General features: G+C 49.2%; 1 protein-coding gene across 1 annotated transcript in view; it reads left to right on the top strand.

Moving 5' to 3' along the window:
* Positions 1-22,994, top strand: part of RAB21 (RAB21, member RAS oncogene family) — a 230,428-nt gene that overhangs the window by 156,547 nt on the left and 50,887 nt on the right. Inside the window, exon 5 of the mRNA XM_086918093.1 lies at positions 11,886-11,940. Within this exon, the coding sequence (XP_086774219.1) occupies positions 11,886-11,940 (55 nt within the window). The remainder of the gene's footprint in view (positions 1-11,885; positions 11,941-22,994) is intronic.

Genomic DNA, 22,994 nt, shown 5'->3' with positions numbered 1-22,994 from the left:
CCCCGGGAGCGGTGGCGGTCCATGGGGCTTAGGGGGGCCTTTAAGCCCCCCCACCCATTTCATTCTTAAGCCCCAGGTGGTGGCGGTCCCCGGGGCTGGGGGGGGCTGTGAGCCCCCCACCCCCTGCAAATATGTTTAAAAAGCCCCGGGGGTGGCGGTCTGCGGGGCTTGGGGACGCCTATGAGCCCCCCACCCACTTAATTTCAAAGCCCCCGGGTGGTGGTCCTTGGGGCTGGGGGGCTGTGAGCCCTCCCGCACATCTTTTTGCAAAGCCCCGTGGGGTATTGGTTCCCAGGGTTCTACCGAGGCACAAGATGGCTGCCAACACATCCTGGTTTGGAGTGTTGACAGCATGCAGCTCGTGATCTGGAAGGTGCTCGGATCCTCCGCGGCCATAGATAGATTTTAATTTTGATTTTCTCAGCAACTACCGAACGGATGTACATCATTTAACAAAAAAGGATCTTTCTGAACCAAGGGCTACATTTTTGCCAAATTTGGTGTAATTCCGTTCAGCAGTTCGGGCTGTAGCCGTGTCTAAAGTTTCCTATGGGAAATTGCATGGGGAAAACACGTTTTGGGACCCCCCTTTTTTCTCGGCCCCCGCTTGCCAAATCACCCCGAAACTTTCAAGATAGCAGCGGACCGGAGCAGGCCACGAGTTTTGAAAATTTCATGAAGATTCGTCAACCGGCGCCAAAGTTATTGGGAATAGAATGTTGCGATTTTCCTTTGGATAATAGGTCCTAACTATAACTACCTACTGGCGACCGCCAGTAGGTAATATCTCCATCTCTGTAGATCTCCATCTCCCAAAAAAAGGTTACAGGGACTTTATAGTGAGGCTCCTATTTCAATTGTACAAAACGATGTAAACTCAGTGGTTATAGTTCCATGTGCTAACTAGAACGCATGCCCTCGAAATGGACTGCTTCGGACCTCACATATTACATCATTCATTACATCATTGCAAATGTATAAATAATGCAAAATAACCATTCTGTAAGCACCAGAAATGATCATAACTGATTTAAGACAAATGTTGTTTAAAAAGTGCCCATGCAATGCATATTGTTTCACTCCATATATTAAGGTACCTACAAAATAGCGAAATTAATGGATCCTCACAGCACATGTTTGAATTAATGGGTAGATAAATAGAATTCTTGATCTTTTGTCGTTATTTTACCTGGATTTGCTCAGAAGTGTAATGAGTTGACAAAGGAACATACAGAATTATGCTTAGCATGGATATTTTTTAAAATTTCAGTACGCAATATGTGTTGCATACTGTTTTAACATTAGTATATAGTGCGTTAGTGTTGAGAAACATTCCACTTCTGTAAGGGGGGGATCTGTCCTGTTTGCTTCTGTTATTTTCGTAGACCCTGATTATGGACTGGAAGAGTGCAGAGGTGCCTTGAGCTGAAACGCAAAACGCCAGCGTTGGTCCCGCGCAGCCTCCATCTCATAATTTGTTTATTACCATCCCTCCGTGGCACCATCCAGTTTCCCCCTAGCATGTCCTGCTTTCAGCAAAAATTTTATTTTCCTTTCTCATAAAAAAACAAAAATGATTAAGTAATCCTTTTTTTTTGTTGCATGATTTATGATGGATAAGGCTGGGTGGATAGAAATCAAGTGCCCCAACAGAATCCGTGCTCCTTGCAAGTTGGCATCCTCCAAGCTTGTTTCAGTGCTAATGACAGGAAGAAATATTCATGTCTGTGGGTTGGATGAGAAGAGAACCTGGATACCTTGCATAGGCGTGCCATATCACATCCCCTTACTTCAGCAATTTTACTTCTTGTAATTAAGACCTGATGTACTACTTTTCTAACAGATTAGCGCCAGCCGTCTTTGTTAACACCCAGCGGTGATTAAAGCAACTTGTTAGCCCTTCACTCCCAATCCCCAAGCAGTGAACAGCAACATTTACAGACATCAAAATATGCAAGGAACACACAAAATTGAGCAATCCCATTAAATAGCAAAGACCTCTACGTAGATCCCCAACATATTACAAAACAGGCAAACAAACACTGCTACAAAACAGCAAAAAAGAGAAAGCTTGTGATAATTACCAGCAAGTATTGCCCCTTTGAACAACCATGTGCAATGTGCCTGCATCCTTTTTTGACTCTGGGTGGTATACTAGAATGGGGCGACAGCAATACAGCGCACACAGTGCCATAGCCTCTAGACATATGACCCAAACTGATGCTCACCGGGCTCCCCCTGACCTACTGCTAACCAGCCTCTTGTGACGAATTTAGAATGTCCTTCCAAGTATAAACCCTAGACCCTGCATTGCTTTTTTATTATTATTTCAAGATTTCTGCAACCCACCTATATATAGTTTCACCAATGGGTTTTTTGTCATCAGGCTATGAGTTGAGATATGTGTTAAAGGGTCACTCAGTGCCTGCCTGCACAAGCTGTCGGTCAGGCTGCACTTTAAAGTATTAAAATGGCGAGGTACGGACCTTAAGTCTTTCCAACAGCTCCAGCTGGATTTCCAGATGCCTAAGACTCAATTCTATAAATATCTTCAGTTTAAACATGCAGTTCTTCCAAGTGTTACTGGTTTGGAGTCTCTTCCGGACTTCGAGCCCATTGAAGCTAAATTGATTATGGGGGATTATCTGAAAGAAACACGTAGTGATATATTCCTTACCTTAGAATTACCCCCAGACGTCAGACTGGATCCGGAAAGTTTTTGCCAGCAGTACCCCTGGGCATTGTTGTGCAGCTCTGCGTGCGTCGTTGGCGTCGAGATGACGTGGCTGGATCTACTTGGATGCGCCCACGTGCTCGAACGTCAGTTCTTTCTTTTTCCGCACCAGCAAGAGCAGATCCGGGAAAAGCAAGTACCCCCAGTCACTTTTTGACTGAGTTTTTGCGAGGCATTTTGTCTCAATTCTTTTGAGTCGCTCGACTCCTGATGTCGTAGGGATGCCCGGCTTTAAGAACTGTGGGGGCTGTCACCGTATGATGTCTGTTGCGGACCCACACCGCGTGTGTCTTTACTGCCTGGGGTGTGACCACAACTCCAAGTTGTGCCCTGACTGCTGGGCCATGGCGCTGAAGACTTAGCGGGAGCAGTCCCGAAAGTTGCTGGAAGTCCGGCAGTCTGCTCCGCGCCGCTTAAGGCTCCTGTCCAGTGGGAGGTCAAGGGACCCGTCTCGGAGCCGTTACCATAGTTCCTCTGGATCTAAGTCTTCGCACTCGGGGTCAGGTAAGTCGAAGCATTCCAAGAAGAAGTCGAAGAAGCGTTGTCGCTCTTTGCCTTCCCCCTCGCCTGTTGCGAGACGCGGCTGAGGATGCGGGTGGTTCCACCCCCACGGCTCCAGTGGAGCCTGCGACGTCGCCGCCAGCCTACCCCCCATTTCCGGGTTCGTCAGCCACGCCTGCTCAAGTTCAAGAGTTTCTTGCTGCCATTGACTGACTCTTTGGGCCATCTGGCCCTGCCGGTGCGCCTGGGCCCGACTGGGGGTACTGTCCTTCCACCGCCAGCGGCTCTGTCCGCGGCACCACAGTCTGCTTCGGCCCTGGTGCCGCAGGACCCCCTGGATCCTGGCTCGGATCCCGGGTGACACCGGTTGACCTCATAACACCTCCACCGGTGTCGACCCCTCCTCTGACGTCGTACGGTGCTACCGCCGACGTCGGCCCCAGTTTGAGCCCTGAACCGGACACGGCGCCGGAGTGGCGTCACTCGACGCTGATCCGAACGCCAATGGAGCCTTTTTACCCCTATGTCAGTCCTCCCTTATTTTCAGCCTTTTTCACAGACTTCGGGCAAAGGTGAGGACTGGGATGGGTCTGAGGACTCTGGGGATGCCAGTGGTCTTGACACCTCACCTGACCTTGGCATGCTGTCTCCTGCTACCGTGGCTACGGAGGAGGGAGCCAGTTACGCAGTTGTTGCATAGGGCGGCCGAGGATCTCTACCTCGAACTCCCTACAGTGACTGTCACGACTAACTTCCTGACACAAGTACTTCAGCCGGCGGCAACCTCTTCGGAGCCCTTGCTTCCTTTTAATGACGCGCTTTCGAACGTTCTTTTGGCCACTTGGTCCAGGCCCAACATAGGGGCTCCCCTGGACAGGAACGTGGCCTGATGCCATCGCCTGGCTCCGGGTGACCCCCTCTTTCTCTCCCAACACCCCAATCCCGAGAACTTGGTTGTCCAGGCCTCTGCTTGCACAAAGCGCATTCCCTTCCGCACCTCCTGATAGGGAATCCAAGAAGCTGGAGCCATTGGCAAAAAGCGGTTTTCAGCTGCCAGCTTAGTGCTGCGGTCGATGAACACTGCATGCCTCTTGGGCTGTTATTCCCACTCTGTGTGGGATACAGTTGCACAGGTGCTGCCCAACTGTCCGGAGGAGGCACGGGCAGTACTCTCCAAAGCAATAGCAGCTGGGAGAGACGCAGCTAAGTTCGCCATTTGTTGTGGGCTTGATACAGCTGACTCACTGGGCAGAACGATTTCCACAACGGTGGCGCTTCGGTGCCACGCCTGGCTGATGACAACTTGCTTCTCAGGGGATGTCCAGAACACTCTGATGGACATGCCATTTGATGGCATTCGCCTCTTTGGCAATAAGGCAGATAGTACGTTGGAGTGCTTTAAGGACTCTTGGGCTAAGGCCAAGCCCATGGGTCTGTCGGCCACTCGCCCTCCTCCGCCTTCTGCTTTTCGCTCCTTTCGTGGCAAAGGAAGGGGTGCCCAGCATGTTCGTTCCAGAGCCACAGGCCTGCAGAGCAACATCCTCAGCGCGGCCGTGGACATGGGAACCACCGAGGCGGTTCTGGGGGCCGGCGGCAAGTCAGTCCACCTCCACCCCCACAGCATCTACTGCAAAGCCTTCCTAGTCCGAACTTTCAGGCCCATCAAACGCCAGTAGGCGGCAGAATTTACCATCATCTCCCTCACTGGCGGAACATCACATCAGACAAGTGGGTGCTGCAAATTGTCTGAAGGGGCTCCTCCCTCCCCTTCAAGACTACTCCTTCAGCCATGCCACCCCAGTACCACCAGATGTTGGGGGACCATCTTGCGCTTCTTCAGCAGGAAGTTGTGCCCCTCTTGGCCAAGGGGGCCATCGAGCGCGTTCCTGGGCCAGAAGTAGGTCGTGGTTGTCATTCCCACTACTTTCTGGTCCCCAAGAAGGACAAGGGCCTGCGTAATATCTTGGACCTCAGGAATGTCAACTGCTTCCTCCGGAAGGAGAAGTTGAAGATGTTGAATCTAGCTCAGGTCTTGTCTGCCCTCGACCATGGAGACTGGATGGTAGCATTGGACTTGCAGGATGCATATTTCCACATCCCTGTCCTGCCGGCGTTACCTGCAGTTCACGGTAGGCCACAAGCACTTTCAGTTTACCGTGCTCCCCTTCGACCTTACCAGCGCCCCTCGGGTGTTCACGAAAGTGATGGCGGTGGTCGCAGCTCATCTGCGCAGATCAGGGGTTCCAGTCTTCCCCTATCTCGATGACTGGTTGTTGAATGCAGGCTCGCCCCAGGCAGTTGTCTCCCACCTCCAGACTACGGCCGATCTCCTGCATTTGTTGGGGTTCTCCATCAACGTGCAGGTAGCACCTGATTCCCTCTCAGAAGCTCCTCTTCTGGACTTGGCGCAGTTTCGGGTTTATCCTCCCGAGCAGCGAGTCCGGGATATTCAGGCTATGATTCCGATCTTTCAGCCTCTATACCGGGTTTCAGTCAGGATGACCGTCCGGCTACTGGGCCTGATGGCCTCCTGCTAGTTGATCACGCCAGATGGCATATGCGGGCTCTGCAGTGGGACCTGAAGTTCCAGTGGGCACAGCATCAGGGCAACCTGTCCAATCCTGTCCAGATCTCGGAGGGCCCTGCACAACAATTGCTGTGACTCTGGTTTCTGGCAGAGTCCCAGCTCCATATCAACCTTCTGGAACTTTGGGCGATCTGACTTGCAATTAAGGCATACATTCCCTCGGTCATGGGGATAGTAGTGCAGGTGTTCACAGACATCACCACCGCCATTTGGTACTGCAACAAACAGGGCTGGGTGGGGTCGTGGACCCTATGTCAGGAGGCTCTTCACTTCTGGACATGGCTGGTACATCAGGGCATTTCCCTGGTGGTTCAACACCTGGCAGGTTCTTTGAACGCCAGGGTGGACAAACTGAGCTTCAGGTGCATGATGGATCACAAATGGCATCTGAACTCGGACGTGGCGCAAGGTCTCTTTCAGCAGTGGGGAGAGCCTTGGTTAGATCTATTCGCCACCGAAAAGAACACGAAATGTCATCAATTCTGCACGTTGGTATTTCCAAGGCGGCACTTGCTTCGCACCGCTTTTCGTCGCGAGTGGAGTTGCGATCTACTATACACCTTTCCACCTATACCACTTCTACCCAGAGTGCTGAAGATCTAGCACAACTGGGCCCAAGTCATTCTTGTGGCTCCAGACTGGGCTCGAAGAGTATGGTATCCTAAGCTACTCAGCATGGCTATCGATCACCTGATCCGACTGCCACTTCAGGAGGATCTTCTGTTGCAGCAACAGGGGACGGTCCTCCACTCGAACTTGTCCAGCCTCCACCTCCTTGCGTGGAGATTGAGCCGCGTCAGTTGACGTCTTTTAACATGCCTCCCGAAGTTTGTGATGTAATATTGGCAGCCAGACGTCACTCCACTAAGACGGTATATGCCTGCAGGTGGAATACAATTGTGGCATGGTGCACAGCAAAGGCTGTGGATCCCCTTTCTGCCCCTCTTTCAGAGGTCCTTCTATTCCTCCGGCCTTTGGCCCAGCAGGGCTCTGCTGTGGGCACTATCTCTTGGCCATTTCAGCCTTTTTACAGCTTCCAGATCAGCCTTCCCTTTTCAAGTCCCCTGTTGTAAATAGATTCTTAAAAGGCATTACTCATCTTTTCCCTCCGGTTCCTTTCATAATGCCTCAGTGGGACTTGAACCTGGTTCTGACATATCTGATGTGGGCTCCCTTTGAGTCACTTCACAACTATACTCTTCGTCTTCTTACTTTAAAGACCGCTTTCCTGGTGACTATCACCTCTGCCAGAAGAATGAGTGAGCTCGAGGCTCTTTCTTCAAACCTCCTTTTCTCTCTGTCCATCCGGACAAAGTTGTTCTAGGGAGTCGTCCATCTTTTCTGCCACAGGTTGTCACTGCCTTTCACATCGAGCAGACCATCACTTTGCCCACCTTCTTTCCGCCTCCGCATCCCTCAAAAGAGGAAGAGGGTCTCAACCGTCTGGACCCAAAACGTGTGCTCTCATTCTATCTCAACCACACACAACAGTTGCGGGTGGATGACCAGCTCTTTGTTGGCTATGTGGGTGCCAAGAAAGGTTGGGCCGTGCACAAGCAAACCATCTCTCGTTGGGTCGTTCTGTGCATTAAGGCTTGTTATTCGTTGGCTAAAAAAAGCCTCCAGTGGGGCTATGCACCCATTCTACCAGGGCGACATCAGCCACTACTGCTAGGAGACGGGGAGTTCCCTTGCATGACATCTGTCAGGCAGCTAAGAAGGCCTCTCTACACACGTTTACCAAACATTACTGCCTGGACAGCCAAGTCCGAGAGACGGTTTCTTCGGCCATTCTGTTCTTCAGGACTTCCTGGTGTGATCTTGGTTCGCAGACCCACCACTGGGGTTGGTACTGCTGGGGTATCTATTCTAAGGTAAGGAATCTATTGCTGCATGTTTATTTCAGATGCACAAGTTACTTACCTTTTGGTAACGATATATCTGTAAGAAACAGTAGTGATAGATTCCTTACCGCCCCACCCGTCCTCCCGTTTCTGCGAACCGATATCTAGGGTTAAGGTCATCCCTTTAAGGGCCCTAATTTCATGGTACCAGTGGTCAGTTTCTTGCATGACTGCGTTCCTGGCGCGGACAGTCGTGTACAGAACTGACGCCCGCGCGCGTCTAAGTTGCTCCAGCAACGTCATCTCGGCACCAACGATGCACGTGGAGCCGCACTACGATGCCTACCGACGCACAAGCGTACTGCTGACGAAAACTTTCCGGATCCAGTCTGAAGCCTGGGGGTAATTCTTTGGTTAAGAATCTATCACTACTGTTTCTTACAGATATATTGTTACCGAAGGTAAATAACTTGTGCTACAGGACCGTAAAATTTCCCAGAACAGTCTCTAGCCCCACTTCGCTCTATAGACTTAGGACAGCATTCGGAGGAGGACCTTGGTCCATTGGAGGAAGAAGACTGGTCGGAGGGGCTGGCGTGCCCCCGGGAGTCTGCAATAGGAATGCGGCTCAGATTGATTCAATTTAACTATTTACACCGGGTATATTATACTAGAGTCAGATTGTGGAAGGCTGGCCTGTGGCGTCTCCACTTTGCTTGCGATATATTCAGGAGGATGGTACCCTCTTACATACAGTATGGCAGTGTAGTGTGATTGTGATGTTCTGGCGGGGAGTGGTGGCCTGCCAGGCGGAGGTCTTGGGGTGGATGCTCCCCCATTCACCCAAATTAGGACTGTTGCATATAATCGAGGGAGTGGGGGCAATATCTACAAGCACCACTTGATGTTAATAGGATTTACACTAGCTAAACAAGACATTGCACGGAATAAGAAGGTGGAAGCATCGCCCTCTTTACCAGCATAGAAGAATGGGCTGGACTTTAACATGAGGCTGGAGCTCCCTATCTTTAAGGCACGGGAGTGCCCACAAACGCATGTAAAGATATGGAAAAGGTGGGCAGGGTATAGAGGTCTTCCCCTGGAACCTGTTTCTACTGAAGATGAGACGATTCGGGGATAGGGCGCCATAATGCTGTGCTGGATATCAATGGTGCAGGGGATTTGTCAATGATGCAGTGGGAGTGGAGGGATTGCATAATATATGGTGCAATGACAGTGCATGGGAGCGGGTCTTTGTTGTATATTCCTATGTTCTTTTGTAAATTATATTTCTTAAAAGTCAACACAACTTTCCTATTATGAAATGTAGCAGTTGGTCTCGGGGGTTACAGAGCTCTGCATAATATCGGACGAGTGACGCAATATATATATATATTTTTTAATATATATATATATATATTAAAATGTCCTCTGGCCATAGATTTTCAGATAATGGTTTAGCATCACTACTTCATTCGACCAGTTACACTTACTTTAGTATTTTTCCCCCATGCCCTTGGGACCTGGCCCTCCTGGGGGCCTTAAATACAATCGAGCACAGAAGACCGCGCTTGTGTTTTTTTTTTTTTTCTTTCAATTTTGCTGTGGATTCGTGAATCTGTTGTGAAGTCAAAGAAAAATTGGGGGGGGGGGGGGGGGGGGGGATTGTTTATGCCTTGGTGGGCCCTGGGTGCCCCCTTTTTTTACTCTGCCCCTGCTTGATGCTTATCCCCCGAAACTTTCCATGCACAATAAAACACAGCAGAGCACTTTCTGGGGAAAAATTTCATGAAGATTGGTCAAACAGCGCAAAAGTTATAGGCAAGTCAAAAAAATAAAAATTCGGAAGGAAACTAGGTCCTAACTAGAATGGGAAACGGCCATTACAACGAGGTATTTACTTGGTTGTGCCTCTATCGCACATTTTTTAGCAAGCATATTTTTACCGCGAATATGCATTTACAGCACATGCCAATACCATGCATTTAAGGTAAATTGAGGGGGCATGCGGGTGTCTTCCCCCCACAAATAGTTTTTTTTAAAATCTAAAAACAATGCCTGGTACTAGCATGCTTTATAAATAAATATTCGCTGTAAAAACATGCGTACTTACATGCATTGTCCCATCGTACAACCACTATAATTACCTACTGGTGGCTGCTACTGGCGAAACTGTGTCATTAAATTCAGCTGCTGTCTGGAAAGCTTTGGGGTGATTCATCAAGCGGGGCAGAGAATAAAGGGGGGCCCCAAAACGTGTTTTCACCATGCAATTTCCCATAGGAATTTTAGACACGACTACATCCCGAAAGTTAGATCTTGGTGCAGAAAGAGTACTTTCTGTAATTTGCTGTAAATCTGTTGAGTAATTTTAGAGTTATTAAAGGAAAAAGATTTATGTATATCAAGAGACGTGGATCAACCATAGTGGATCTGCGCGACAACAGCAATGCTATTGTTGGTTGGGCACAACCTGATAGGAATGTTTCAGCCGTCATTTTGTCAATTGGGGCACGGTTCCTGCGGGAACTCGCTATGCACTGCTGGGTACCCTACATATTACATTACTGTAACATTTGCTGTAAAAGTATTGATGAGACAACTGTACATGACAGGGGTTAAGTTAGTTACCTTAGGCTACGAGTTATAGTTACTTGAGATAACTAGAACTGCTGAATTTCTATGGTTCTGTGGGTGTAAAATCTAAACCTAAATAGAACGTCCCTGTAACATTTGTTTTTTTTAGTGACTGTGTGTGAATATATATATATATATATATATATATATATATGTGTGTATATATATATGTGTATATATATATGTGTGTATATATATATATATATATATATATATATATATATACACACACATACAATGTAATGGGGAGAGTATATGCAAATATATATTATCTGAAAGAACTACTGTTAAAAAGTAAGTTAATCATGTCTCCGGCTCAAACGTGTAAATCCATAGCAATTTGCCAGTTTTGGTTATCATCACAAACCCAACACTTGCAGAACTTGCACCACCCACCATGTTGTTGCGGACACCCAAGAGATTTTGGCTTTGTGCATGGTGGTTGGATGTTGAGGCTGGTTTTTAGTCACTTTCTCTCAAACCTACTGTGGGTGCACAAATCACTTCTAAAAATGTAATTTTACTCCTGATTGTACCTCAGATGTAGTGACTTCCTCTGTGATGGCTGCCCTGTAATGACTATCAATGACTATCAATGTAACTCCATGCCATGTAAGGGCCTACATCTGTATATGACTGTGCTTAAATCCGAGGCTACGGTACAGGTTAAATTCTACCTCACAAGTAGTTTCCTGCGTAAAGGGCATCTTCCTCCTAGAAAAGGTGAGAGGGGAAGAGTTACTGGTAGAGTCCTTACTTCTCTTACAGAAAGGAAGGATGACCAGGAGTAGTGAAAAAGTGTTCAAGGCATTATCAGTATAAAATGCGTTTGTCAGGAAGGATTGGACAAATCTGAAAGAATAGTGTTGATCACAATTTACGTCAGGTCATGTTTGTCAGATCCAGCTTTTTCAAATGGGTTTTCTTTCTTCTCGATTATTAGTCTAATCGTAGAACCATTTAGATACGTGGGACACACACCTAGTGTCCTTTCAGTAAGGTAGTCACTTCCTTGCCTCCTTCGGCCCTCGTCATCTGGTCGATATTAAGAAATGTCCCTGAAAATAGTGTTGACGCAATGGCTAATGTCGAAGCAGCTTAAACTACAGTGCACAAAAGTTAAGGGCTGATCCTCCATAAGAAGAAAAACGAAGCACACACTCCAAAGCTTTTCATTGTTAAAACGTCTAATCTATTGGCTTTGCCAATGGTTTTTTCATAGTATTTACTCTGTTCACTTCCTCTTCAAATCCACTTTCTGCTGCATGACTTAACGTCGATCAAATTACTTTTTTTTTATATCCAGTCCTCGGAACGCATTTTGATTTTGTCATACCCTTTAACATCAGTCCTCGTTTATTAATCTTAATAGTGAAGTAATAATAAGTAGTTGAAGTACATGAGTAGTGTTATTGTTTGTAATGTTTTTTATCCTGAACACGTTCTCGCCGTCTGCAAAAGAGTTTTACCTGCTTGTGAATTTGCTATCTGCATATCATAAACCGTGCACATGCTTTGTAAAAATCACCAGCACACAGAGGTGTTTAAAATGTGACAATTGATATGTTTGTGTTTGAAATAGGAAACAAAATAGACCTGGAAAAGGAAAGGCATGTATCTGTACAAGAAGCAGAAACGTAAGTTTTACCTTCTAACAAACCGAATATCAAAACTGTTTGCACTTAACTTTTCATAAAATCATCTGTGATACTTGAATGTATAATAAATGATACATGTTGCACTGTCCGAGTTTAGAATTGAACATGTAAAAATGTCATATTATATTAGATGTCACCCCAAGCATTATCACTAATGTGAGATGTTGTTGATGTGTTAACTTTACTCTGCTTAATTCACATGGCTCGTTTCAGTTGACTATTTTAGTAGTCATCCTATACCTCAGCATTTGCTAGTGCTCGACAACAATGGACTGCCCATGACCTCACAGAATTTATATCTTTTTAACTAATAGGTTTGAATACACCATCGTTAATTATCGGCACATATTGAAACAAAGAAATAATAAAATATCAATAGGGATATAGTGGATCCTGTCAATGGTAGGGCGATATGTAATGTCGCCAGTGAGGTCTCGGTGTCCTGTGCTGTGTCCTCTTCCACATCATTTGAGGCTCTGAGAAGTGTCTTTTGAGTGGAGAGCTATGGTTTTATGGTTGGGAGTGAGTTATGGTTTATCTAAAAATGTTAGGACATTTTCAAGGGGAAGGTTATGTGTCTCTGTTTTAAGAGAACTTATGCGGTTTCTTTGAAAATGTGTTCATTTTTTATGAGCAGGAGAAATAACTTACCCATGGCACGGCGAAACTATGGAATGTGCTTCCTATGGACATTAGAGCTGCGAACTCTCTTGCTTCATTTAGAAAAGGCCTTAAAACATGGCTATTTCAGAACTAGTTCCCTTCATATCTCCGGGCTTACGTTACGGTTCAGCGCCAAGACACCTCCGGGTATTTGTGTGCTTAATAAGTTATATTAACATGACATAATCCTTAGAGTTCTCAATTAGTATTTTATGATATACTGCATACACATTTCATGCAACCAACTTCCATGGAGCACTACCTCTAGCCCTGTTGCCTTCAGCCCAACCCCACTGCCTTCGACCAACTGCAGCGGGCTCGGCGTGCACATTTTGCTGAACCATATGTACCACTGAACCAAGTGCGCTTTGGGTTTTGTTTTCCACTGATCCAGCGGCACATTGACTTTTGGCTGTGCGCTGTGGCCTCCAGGTACTGTGCAAAGTGAGCACTGAACAACACTCGCCTGCACAGTCTTTGCCAACCACAGTTGTACTGTGCCATTTTTTAAATTTCATTTTTAGCTAAAAACTGAGTTAATAAAAAAAATCTGGACATTTGCCCACAGTCACAGATTGCAAACCCAAATTCAGATCCACATATCTTAAATGAAAAAATGCATCTTTTTTATTTTTGAGGCACTAACTGCCTCTGTTAGACTCACTTTCTCTCCTCCGTCCACTTTAAAACCTCTTCCCTGTGGTCAGGGGGTGCTCCCACAGCAGCCTTTGACTCCCTTTTTTATATCAGGACGCAGGCCTCATTTCTTGTAACGGCTGCAGCAACAGCTGTTTAGTTGTTTCCAGTCAATCCTACTGTGCGGAACCTTGAATCATCCCAAGGATCCACTGAACCTGCATGAAGCTAAGGGAAAATATGCTCCATATTCCAATGATATTTATTTATTTTTTTAAATCTATTATTCTCAAAGGATTTAAGGATCCTTTGTGTGATTAACTCCTTGCAGCCTGGCTGACACCCTTTTCCACCATAAATATGTCCAACTACTGAAAGGATTTCAACCAAACTACTCAGAGGCACTCTTTTGGATAAAGTTCGTGTTTTATGCAAAGTTTGACTGAATTCTGTTCAGCATTGTTTGCTGTAACAGCGAGAACATTTTTTGGGGGGCTGGGGGGGCTTGAAATGGAAAGTGCAACTTTTGTTCTACAGCCCTGTGTGTCACTTGCTATTGCCCTCATCCGACCCTAAACTGCCACAGCTCTACATCCCCCCAACAGTGTTTGTAGGAAAAATGAAATTCTGATTCTTAGCTTAAGTGAGACAGTACATATTCCTGCAAAGGCCCATTTACTAACTTCTTGTAACAGCAAAGATTTGCAATTTGGCTACTTGCACATCTTTGGTTTTGGTTGGATAGCTGTGAACACAGGACACTCCTACGTTTTCTTTTTGGGGTATTTTTCCATTTTTCATTTACTTTCTTATGCAGTGCTTTGTAGGTCTACGCCTAGCGAAGGCTGCGCTTGCGCAGTCTCGCTGAGGAGAACTGATGTTATACAGAGTGGGGCTTGAACCCGCCCCTCTTCTCCATTGGCTGGTTTCCTAAATGGAGGCCAGCCATTGGAGGAGAGGGGCATCGGTCTGTTTAAGCCCCGTCTTTTTGGGATTCGGGGTTGTGTTTTTTCGTTTATTTCTGTTTTCTTGCTCTCCTCTTCCCATTGGCTGGAATTTTACATTCCAGTTAATGGGAAAAGGAGAGAAAGAAAAACACGCCCCCGAATCCAAAAATGACCGTGCGTTTCTCCGAGGCATTTCTGCTTCGCCTTGGAGAAACATGGTGGTGTTTCCACCACCTCGGCTTCTTTTTCCCGGTTGCCTGCTTGGACCCCTATCTCTTGTCTTACTGACATTGTGCAGAGCCCTGCGCCTGAACCAGCCTAGTCCACGCACGGCAAAAAAAAAATCATTAATAAATAAATAAACCCGTGGTAGCGGCAACCAGCCAGCCATCCAGCCCTCCCTGTCCCCACCCCAGGAGGCTTGCACCGTTGTACGCGGAGGGGGGATGGTGCGGCTTTTGTTTATGCTGTCTCTTTACGCAAGCTAGTGGATTTTTGTCATTTCGTAGCGCTTCTGCCGGTTCGGGACTCCCTTTGCTGGCAGAAGTAACTTCCTCGCTTTCGCTTTCCATTGCTTTTTTTTTTCTCGTTCTGCAGTCGTTTGTGTTTTTTCTGCGTTGCGCCTTGAGCATCTAGATTCAACCGAGGACAGGCTGGCAGTGCCCGCGGCCGCGCTGGGATTGGCTGCCCGCCGCCGCCGCCAGAAGCTGGAGGAGAAGCTGCCCGGTGAAATCGAGGCGGCCGGTGGAGACGGCGCCTGATCTTTGTCCCCTCCGGGGCTCCCGTGGTGAAAAGGGAGCCCCGGTGCCACGAGTGAAGCAGGGCACCGGCAAGGAGCGAAGCCGGACCCCGCAACACTCGAGAGGAGACTGCGAGGAGAGAAGTCCACCACCCCCCCGATGCTGGAGCCGGTAAGTGAGGGCTGGGCATGGGGGGGGGGGGCACGGCCGCATTTCTTGAGCGGCCCCGCCTGATAGGGGGCCGCTCGAACAATGGGGCTAATTTGATTTAAAAGCCCCCAGTGCCTGACTGAGGCACCGCGGCCAGGGTGCATTTAGGGCGGCCTCGGATCGCAGTGGGCTGCTCCAACACTGGTAGGTATCAAGGTGACTGCATCCTTCCGGGGAAGCGACTATACATGTAAAAAATGTGTTTATGGGAATAATTAACAGAAGTTTCAAACGAGAAAAGCTCCCTATACCTCTTTGACACCCGCGATTCACAAATGGCTCACACGCTTACAAATGGGGAGAAAGTAGTCTTTTCAACTAACGTGGAGCTGAACTGTCTACGCTATTAGCTGTTGGAGAGAAATATAGACCGTTGATGCAGCAGAAATGTGCTGAATATACATGATACCAGTCAAACTGACTGCCCAAAAACGGGACAAGCACTGAGAAACACGATAGGCCTCGCCATTCTAACCGATTGGCTACGATAATTAGCCATTCTGATCAGCTTTTGCGATGCCACTTACTTAAGACATCCCCCGTTATTTCGTAGGCGCTCGTATCACTCCTATACACTAACACACCTACTCTCCTTTTTTTTTTTTTTTTACGTTGGCTACTCTGCACGCTAGCTTTTTTTTGTTACCGATCCGAGTTTGTTCGGAAACTAAAAGAAGGATAACCTTGCGAGAGGGAAACGGATGCAATGGGGGACTGGGTGGCACATTAAGTAACGTGCAAACAACACGGGTGGGGAGACGAAAGCAACCTGGGTTGTCCCTCCAAGTAACAGCAGGAGGGAAGTGGACAACTACAGACAGCGCGAGAGATAACTGGGAGAAAAACAGTGGAATAGTGCAAAGGCGAGCCCAGAAGGGTGGGTTGGGGGAGGAGAGACCTGATTACTGCAAACGGCCGAAAACCGCTCTCGTGGAGTGCTTTGCACAAAGTTCAGCTTGAAAAGCAAGTATTGAAAGCCGAAATACCAGACAGTCAAATTGATGGTAAAGAGTCAATGTTCCACGGGAGGGAGAGCCCAAGATTGACGAGCTAGGGCACTAAAGAAGCGGTAAAATTAGTGACTAAGAAAGCCAACCAAATGGTAGTAGTCGGTGGGCTCCAATACGCTCTTTGGTTTTGGTACGCCACAATACGTCCTGCTCAAACCCTTGTAGTAAACTCGACCTAAAAGGAGAGTTTAAAGGGGAATCATTGTCTGACTGGCGGCCAGTGCTAGTATTTCAGATGAGAGGCATAAGATCCTGCAGGTTACATCCCTCTGGGCCAACTGTAGCTGATTGACCAGGTAAGAGGGCAGCCCCAGATATAGATACTCCAGTAATCCAGTCTTCTCCGTAATGGCCCACTAACTATAGAATGATTCGACACTGTTACGAGAAAGTTGTCTCATGCAGTTCGGGAAGATGTTAGACTCTAAATTCGTGCCCTTTAGGAGCCCCTTTTAACATAGCAAATGACACAGGAAAGGAATTCACAAAAGACTGCTTTTTTGTGCTTCATAAAGACTTGTAGTAAATATCTCTTTTTTATAGATAAGTTAATATCCATTATCACTTTACATAGTTTTAATTGGGATTCAACTTGTATTTCATGGAATCTAAACGTTCTGCTATGGGACAGAGACAAGTTGTTTTGTTTTTTCTTAGAACATTGTGGAAGACAGGATGCAGTTGAGTATTTTAGATTTACTTTTATCTCTGGTTTTAATTGTTTTATAAGAAACGTGTGTGTGGCTCTGTATGTGGGGCTCTGTATGTGGGGCTCTGTGCGTGTGTGTGGCTCTGTGTGTGTGTGTTGCTGTGTGTGGCTCTGTGTGTGTGTGTGTGTGTGTGTGTGGCTCTGTGTGTGTGTGTGTGTGTGTGTGTGTGGCTCTGTGTGTGTGTAGCTCTGTGTGTGTGTGTGTAGCTCTGTGTGTGTGTGTGTAGCTCTGTGTGTGTGTGTGTAGCTCTGTGTGTGTGTGTGTAGCTCTGTGTGTGTGTGTAGCTCTGTGTGTGTGTAGCTGTGTGTGTGTGTGTGTAGCTCTGTGTGTGTGTGTGTGTGTAGCTCTGTGTGTGTGTGTGTGTGTGTAGCTCTGTGTGTGTGTGTAGCTCTGTGTGTGTGTGTGTGTGTGGCTGTGTGTGTGTGTGGCTGTGTGTGTGGATGTGTGTGTGTGGATGTGTGTGTGTGGCTGTGTGTGTGTGGCTGTGTGTGTGTGGCTGTGTGTGTGTGTGTGTGGCTGTGTGTGTGTGGCTGTGTGTGTGTGTGGCTGTGTGTGTGTGTGGCTGTGTGTGTGTGGCTGTGTGTGTGTGGCTGTGTGTGTGTGTGGCTCTGTGTGTGTGGCTCTGTGTGTGTGGCTCTGTGTGTGTGGCTCTGTGTGTGTGGCTCTGTGTGTGTGGCTCTGTGTGTGTGGCTCTGTGTGTGTGGCTCTGTGTGTGTGGCTCTGTGTGTGTGTGTGTGGCTCTGTGTGTGTGTGGCTCTGTGTGTGTGTGTGGCTCTGTGTGTGTGTGTGTGGTGTGTGTGTGTGGCTGTGTGTGTGTGTGTGTCTGTGTGTGTGTGTGTGTGTGTCTGTGTGTGTGTGTGTCTGTGTGTGTGTGTGTGTGTGGCTCTGTGTGTGTGTGGCTCTGTGTGTGTGTGGCTCTGTGTGTGTGTGGCTCTGTGTGTGTGTGGCTGTGTGTGTGTGGCTGTGTGTGTGTGGCTGTGTGTGTGTGGCTGTGTGTGTGTGGCTGTGTGTGTGTGGCTGTGTGTGTGTGTGTGGCTGTGTGTGTGTGTGTGGCTGTGTGTGTGTGTGTGGCTCTGTGTGTGTGTGTGGCTCTGTGTGTGTGTGTGGCTCTGTGTGTGTGTGTGGCTCTGTGTGTGTGTGTGGCTCTGTGTGTGTGTGTGGCTCTGTGTGTGTGGCTCTGTGTGTGTGTGTGTGTGTGTGGCTCTGTGTATATGTGTGTGTGTGTGGCTCTGTGTGTGTGTGTGGCTCTGTGTGTGTGTGTGGCTCTGTGTGTGGCTCTGTGTGTGTGTGTGTGGCTCTGTGTGTGTGTGTGTGTGTGTGTGTGGCTCTGTGTGTGTGTGTGTGTGTGTGGCTCTGTGTGTGTGTGTGTGTGTGTGGTGTGTGTGTGGCTCTGTGTGTGTGTGTGTGGCTCTGTGTGTGTGTGGCTCTGTGTGTGTGTGTGGTGTGTGTGTGTGTGTGTGGCTCTGTGTGTGTGTGTGTGTGTGGTTCTGTGTGTGTGTGTGTGTGGCTCTGTGTGTGTGTGGCTCTGTGTGTGTGTGTGGTGTGTGTGTGTGGCTCTGTGTGTGTGTGTGGTGTGTGTGTGTGTGTGTGTGTGTGTGTGTGTGTCTGTGTGTGTGTCTGTGTGTGTGTGTGTGTGTGTCTGTGTGTGTGTGTGTGTGTGGCTCTGTGTGTGTGTGGCTCTGTGTGTGTGTGGCTCTGTGTGTGTGTGGCTCTGTGTGTGTGTGGCTCTGTGTGTGTGGCTGTGTGTGTGTGGCTGTGTGTGTGTGTGGCTGTGTGTGTGTGGCTGTGTGTGTGTGGCTGTGTGTGTGTGGCTGTGTGTGTGTGTGTGTGTGTGTGTGTGGCTCTGTGTGTGTGTGTGTGTGTGTGGCTCTGTGTGTGTGTGTGTGTGTGTGGCTCTGTGTGTGTGTGTGTGGCTGTGTGTGTGTGTGTGTGTGTGGCTCTGTGTGTGTGTGTGTATGTGTGGCTCTGTGTGTGTGTGTGTATGTGTGGCTCTGTGTGTGTGTGGCTCTGTGTGTGTGTGTGTGTGTGTGTGTGTGTGTGTGTGTGGCTCTGTGTGTGGTGTGTGTGTGTGTGTGTGGCTCTGTGTGTGGTGTGTGTGTGTGTGTGTGGCTCTGTGTGTGTGTGGCTCTGTGTGTGTGTGTGTGTCTGTGTGTGTGTGTGTGTGGCTCTGTGTGTGTGTGTGGCTCTGTGTGTGTGTGTGGCTCTGTGTGTGTGTCTGGCTCTGTGTGTGTCTGGCTCTGTGTGTGTGTGGCTCTGTGTGTGTGTGTGGCTCTGTGTGTGTGTGGCTCTGTGTGTGTGTGGCTCTGTGTGTGGCTCTGTGTGTGTGTGTGTGTGTGTGGCTCTGTGTGTGTGTGTTGCTGTGTATGGTTCTGTGTGTGTGTGTAGCTCTGTGTGTGTGTAGCTCTGTGTGTGTGTGTGTGTAGCTCTGTGTGTGTGTGTGTGTGGCTCTGTGTGTGTGTAGCTCTGTGTGTGTGTGTGTAGCTCTATGTGTGTGTGTGGCTGTGTGTCTCTGTGTGTGTGGCTGTGTGTGTGGCTCTGTGGCTGTGGCGATGTGTGTGTGGCTCTGTGTGTGGCTCTGTGTGTGGCTCTGTGTGTGTGACTGTGTGTGTGTGTGTGACTCTGTGTGTGTGTGGCTGTGTGGGTGTGTGTGTGGGTGTGTGTGTGGGTGTGTGTGTGTGGGTGTGTGTGGCTGTGTGTGTGCGTGTGTGTGTGTGTGTGGCTGTGTGTGTGTGCGGCTGTGTGTGTGGCTCTGGCTCTGTGGGTGTGTGTGGCGTTGTGGGTGTGTGTGGCTTTGTGGGTGTGTGTAGCTTTGTGGGTGTGTGTGTGTGTGTGGCTCTGTGTGTGTGTGTGTGGCTCTGTGTGTGGCTCTGGCTCTGTGTGTGTGTGTGTAGCTCTGTGTGTGTGTGTGTGGCTTTGTGGGTGTGTGTGGCTCTGTGCGTGTGGCTCTGTGTGTGTGTGTGGCTCTATGTGTGTGTGGCTCTATGTGTGTGTGGCTCTATGTGTGTGTGGCTCTGTGTGTGTGTGGCTCTGTGTGTGTGTGTGGCTCTGTGTGTGTGTGGCTCTGTGTGTGTGTGGCTCTGTGTGTGTGTGGCTCTGTGTGTGTGTGGCTGTGTGTGTGCGTGTCTCTGTGTGTGTGTGTGTGTGGCTCTGTGTGTGTGTGTGGCTCTGTGTGTGTGTGGCTCTGTGTGTGTGTGGCTCTGTGTGTGTGTGGCTCTGTGTGTGTGTGTGTGGCTCTGTGTGTGTGTGTGGCTCTGTGTGTGTGTGGCTCTGTGTGTGTGTGTGTGTGTGTGGCTCTGTGTGTGGCTCTGTGTGTGTGCGTGGCTCTGTGTGTGTGTGCGTGGCTCTGTGTGTGTGTGCGTGGCTCTGTGTGTGTGTGCGTGGCTCTGTGTGTGCGTGGCTCTGTGTGTGCGTGGCTCTGTGTGTGCGTGGCTCTGTGTGTGCGTGGCTCTGTGTGTGTGTGTGTGTGCGTGGCTCTGTGTGCGTGGCTCTGTGTGTGTGTGCGTGGCTCTGTGTGCGTGGCTCTGTGTGTGTGTGCGTGGCTCTGTGTGTGTGTGCGTGGCTCTGTGTGTGTGTGCGTGGCTCTGTGTGTGTGTGTGCGTGGCTCTGTGTGTGTGTGTGGCTCTCTGTGTGTGTGTGTGTGTGTGTGTGGCTCTCTGTGTGTGTGTGTGTGTGGCTCTCTGTGTGTGTGTGTGTGTGTGGCTCTCTGTGTGTGTGTGTGTGTGTGTGGCTCTCTGTGTGTGTGTGTGGCTCTGTGTGTGTGTGTGTGTCTGTGTGTGTGTGGCTCTGTGTGTGTGTGTCTGTGTGTGTGGCTGTGTGTGTGTGTGTCTGTGTGTGTGGCTGTGTGTGTGTGTGTGTGTGCGTGGCTGTGTGTGTGCGTGGCTGTGTGTGTGCGTGGCTGTGTGTGTGCGTGGCTGTGTGTGTGCGTGGCTGTGTGTGTGCGTGGCTGTGTGTGTGCGTGGCTGTGTGTGTGCGTGGCTGTGTGTGTGCATGGCTGTGTGTGTGCGTGGCTGTGTGTGTGCGTGGCTGTGTGTGTGCGTGGCTCTGTGTGTGCGTGGCTGTGTGTGTGCGTGGCTGTGTGTGTGCGTGGCTGTGTGTGTGCGTGGCTGTGTGTGTGCGTGGCTGTGTGTGTGCGTGGCTGTGTGTGTGCGTGGCACTGTGTGTGTGGCTCTGTGTGTGTGTGTGGCTCTGTGTGTGTGTGTGGCTCTGTGTGTGTGTGCGTGGCTCTGTGTGTGTGTGCGTGGCTCTGTGTGTGTGTGTGTGTGCGTGGCTCTGTGTGTGTGTGTGTGTGCGTGGCTCTGTGTGTGTGTGTGTGCGTGGCTCTGTGTGTGTGTGTGTGCGTGGCTCTGTGTGTGTGTGTGTGCGTGGCTCTGTGTGTGTGTGTGTGGCTCTGTGTGTGTGTGTGGCTGTGTGTGTGGCTCTGGCTCTGTGGGTGTGTGTGGCTTTGTGGGTGTGTGTGTGGCTCTGTGTGTGTGTGGCTCTGTGTGTGTGTGTGGCTCTGTGTGTGTGTGTGTGGCTCTGTGTGTGTGTGTGGCTCTGTGTGTGTGGGTGTGGCTCTGTGTGTGTGGGTGTGGCTCTGTGTGTGTGGGTGGCTCTGTGCATGTGGCTCTGTGCATGTGTGTGTGGCTCTGTGTGCGTGTGGCTCTGTGTGCGTGTGGCTCTGTGTGCGTGTGGCTCTGTGGGTGCGTGTGGCTCTGTGTGTGTGTGTGGCTCTGTGTGTGTGTGTGGCTCTGTGTGTGTTGCTCTGTCGGTCCTGGACAACCTCAGGGAGGGCATGGATTACAACAAACATCAGGCGCTGGTGCTCCCTGACCTCTCCGCCGCCTTTGACACGGTGGACCATACCATCCTGCTTTCACGTGTCAAGGCGGCGGGAATTGAGGGCTCAGCCCTGGTCTGGCTATCCCCCTTCCTGAGGGACCGCACCCAGGCGGTTCGGCTGGGGGACTTCACGACTACCCCACTTCAAGTCACCTGCGGTGTCCCCCAGGGTTCTACTCTCTCTCCCTTACTGTTCAATCTTTACATCTTTCCTTTAATCTTTGCACTTCAGCAGCTGGAGGTCACCGTTTATAATTATGCGGATGACCTCCAGCTCATCTTTAACCTCTCCTCTTCTCCCCTCTCTATCTCAAATTTCCAGTCCACTATGATTTTCATCAGGGACTGGATGAACCACAACCATCTCAAGCTGAACCCGGACAAAACCGAGTTGGTTCTCACAGGTGGTTCTTCCAGTCCCTGGAACTCTCTCTTCTGGCCCTCTTCTTTTGGTCCTTCCCCCCACTCCTTCCTCCACAGTTAAAACCCTGGGTGTCAAAATGAACAACCAACTCACTTTACACTCACAAATCAGCTCTGTGGTTTTTTCCTGTTTCCTCACTCTCCGAACCATCCGCACTGTCTCCCGTTTCTTTTCCCCCCAGGCACTTAAACTGATCATGTCCGCGCTGGTGATTTTGAGGCTGGATTATGCCAATGCCCTTTACAACGGCATCCCTGCATACAGCCTGCGGAAGCTCCAGATGGTCCAGAACCAAGCGGCTCGGTTGGTGTATGGTCTCCCACGTTTCCACCACTCTACACCCCTCCTCAAGGAGCTCCACTGGCTTCCTGTCAAGGAACGCTCCCTTTTTAAAACCGGTTGTATGGTTTTTCAGGCCCGCCAGGGCACTGCCCCTGCCTTCATTTCCTCTCTGATCAACGAATATGTTCCGGTCGGAGAGATTCGCTCTTCTTCTAAATCCCTCCTGCAAATCCCACGTTTTAAACGCAAAAAGTGGGGAGGAGCCAATTTTTCAACTTTGGCTCCCACCTTTTGGAACTCCCTCCCCGACCACCTACGATTTTCCACACACTATTCCTCCTTCCGCAAAGATCTAAAAACGTTTTTGTTCAAACAGGCCTTCTCCTTGTAACTTGTCCCTCCTTTCCCCGCGCCAGCTCTGTGTGTGTGGCTCTGTGTGTGTGGCTCTGTGTGTGTGGCTCTGTGTGTGTGGCTCTGTGTGTGGCTCTGTGTGTGGCTCTGTGTGTGGCTGTGTGTGTGTGGCTGTGTGTGTGTGGCTGTGTGTGTGTGGCTGTGTGTGTGGCTGTGTGTGTGTGGCTGTGTGTGTGTGTGTG

The sequence above is a fragment of the Lissotriton vulgaris genome, chromosome 1_1, assembly GCF_964263255.1.
Source record: "Lissotriton vulgaris chromosome 1_1, aLisVul1.2, whole genome shotgun sequence".
Taxonomy (NCBI): Eukaryota; Metazoa; Chordata; class Amphibia; order Caudata; family Salamandridae; genus Lissotriton; species Lissotriton vulgaris.
This window is presented reverse-complemented; position numbering and strand designations above follow the sequence as displayed.